The 2339-nt window shown below is 38.6% G+C and overlaps 1 protein-coding gene across 1 annotated transcript; it reads right to left on the bottom strand.

Moving 5' to 3' along the window:
• Window positions 1-89: 89 nt before the first annotated feature.
• Smp_206270 (unnamed protein product) lies at window positions 90-410 on the bottom strand (the record flags this gene model as incomplete). Its single annotated transcript, XM_018793486.1, has 1 exon — window positions 90-410. The coding sequence occupies one exon, from the start codon at window positions 408-410 to the stop codon at window positions 90-92; it is 321 nt and encodes a 106-aa protein (XP_018644828.1).
• Between the last annotated feature and the right edge of the window lie 1929 nt (window positions 411-2339).

The following is a 2339-nucleotide window of genomic DNA, read 5'->3' as shown; positions in this document are numbered from 1 at the left end:
CCAGTAATAAGAAACATAGAATCTCGTACAGATGTGCACCGATACAGTTCGCCACAATTTATCATGGCAAAGAGATAAAATTATACAGATCAATCTAGGAGCAGTGATAAGTAGTAGTAGTAGTAGTAGTAGTAGTAGTAGTAGTAGTAGTAGTAGTAGTAGTAGTAGTAGTAGTAGTAGTAGTAGTAGTAGTAGTAGTAGTAGTAGTAGTAGTAGTAGTAGTAGTAGTAGTAGTAGTAGTAGTAGTAGTAGTAGTAGTAGTAGTAGTAGTAGTAGTAGTAGTAGTAGTAGTAGTAGTAGTAGTAGTAGTAGTAGTGTAAGTAGCTGAACCAACAATACCTTATGAACGTTTTACTATAAAAATATCTACAGCTTAATCTAGGCAAAAATCTCAGGTTATGAGAATTCATATTTATATTGAAGATGATTCGATAATTAACGCTACTTCATGTTTCATGAACTTTTGTCCACGAATACATTAGCATTGATGTGACTTGAAAATTGAAGGAAATAATCTTAACTGTTAGCTATTTTATCTCTTACTGTGAGTAGATAAGAAGGGTCTTACCGCTTGGAACACAGGTTTAGAATCAAATGGTTATAGACCTCAACATTTTATAGATTTGGGCAAATTGAATTTTTTGTGGTCTCCAAAAGTTGATTAGCCTTTTATGACAAACTGTGGTGATCAGTGATCAAGACAGAGCTAAAGGAACTATTTCGTATCTCTACATTCTGTTCAGTACGACAAATGCGATTCCAATTCCCAGTCACCATTCTTAAATACTTCCCGAAGTATATTATAAAAGACAACTAACTACCCTTTGAATACATAAATACGACTTTTCGCTGGAAATCACTCAAGAAAAAGCCTTCAAGACGCTTTTCGATACTGATCCAAGTGTACACTATAAAGGACTAGTACATAATCCCAAACCAGAATACTTAATCATGGGTTCTCTCTCGCGACGTTTCATTGCAACGTCATCTGAGTATTGTTACACTGGTGTTAGAAATCACCAGTTCAGTATCTTAGTGTGTTTGAAATTAATGCTGGACAGGAATAAATGGTCTTCTGAGCGAATTTGAAAGGGCAACTAACGTGAACAGTTTGGAATTCCGAGGACACCTTAGGTGCGTACTTTTTTTTAGACCGGACTCCCTGTTTGTGATTTGAAGTCACCTGCTCATACAACTACATCTACTGGAGTAAAACTATTATAATATAGTAAAACTTGTTTGTGTTGTATTCGGTATTTCTAGGAATATAAAGATTAAGGCATATATACTTAAGCCACGTGCCACTCAATCATTTTGAGGCTGCTAGCAAGAAAGTTATAACCGCGTTTTATAAAAAAATTACCCAAATGCCCTGGTACGGCCGAGAGTGGAGAGAGTCCGCTCTCCCTCTCAAAATGCTCTTACATGGCCATGCGAATATATAGCCTCTGCCAGGGAAGTCCTACTCACTGCCTTCTTGTGGCGGGGGTGTTGTTCACAAAAGTGAGAGGACGAAAAGCGAATGTCCGGCGCTTTAACCGGGTTGGTGGATGTTGAGGATCCACCTAGGAGAGTTGGAAAACTCTGATTCCAAACCATTGGTGCACATGGGCTCCAGGATCCTGAAGGAACAAATGGTGTATGAACCAATTATTTGGCCACCGGCTACCATGGGACTGCATCTCCTCACGATGCTCCACTGCCTTGTGGACTAGACCTTCAGGTCAAAGGCTCGGGGTGTGGCCCCCTAAGAAAACCATCTGTTTCAGTCTGGGCACCTGGGCAGTATCACAGCCCTCACACAAATCAAATGAGATTTGTGAGGCGCATATTTATCTAGTGCTTCCTTGTACCAATATTTATGTGTTTAAATAATAATAATAATAATAACTTAGTTTATGAACACCACGTTTTGAATTCAACCGTAGGTGAAACCTTGATGCAATGATCAGTCGTCTCATATAGTTACACAACACAGCTGAGCTTTAGTAGGTAGAACACTTGTTCTTTGAGAAACAAACATACCATTCAAGTCAGTTGGAAAGAAATAGGACTGAACCAAAAAATCTAAGGTTTGGGGTGAAGTTGCACTTTCGACTATTTATATTATGACAATAGGTGTTGTAGTTATGCTACTTCCATCTTAATAAGCTAAAGTGATTAAACTGAAGATAATGTGAGTTTTAAAAAATAAAGCGCAATAGGGTAATGATGAAAGGAATATCGGAATACTAAGTTTAGACAGCCACCCGATTGCGTCACAAGGCAAGCCCTCACATGGAATCTCGAAGGCCAAAAGAGAAGAGGAAGACCAAAGAACACATTACGCCGAGAAATGG

Source organism: Schistosoma mansoni, assembly GCF_000237925.1.
Source record: "Schistosoma mansoni, WGS project CABG00000000 data, supercontig 2294, strain Puerto Rico, whole genome shotgun sequence".
NCBI classification, from domain to species: domain Eukaryota; kingdom Metazoa; phylum Platyhelminthes; class Trematoda; order Strigeidida; family Schistosomatidae; genus Schistosoma; species Schistosoma mansoni.
The sequence above is the reverse complement of the archived record's forward strand: the minus strand, read 5'-3'. Positions and strand labels throughout refer to the sequence as shown.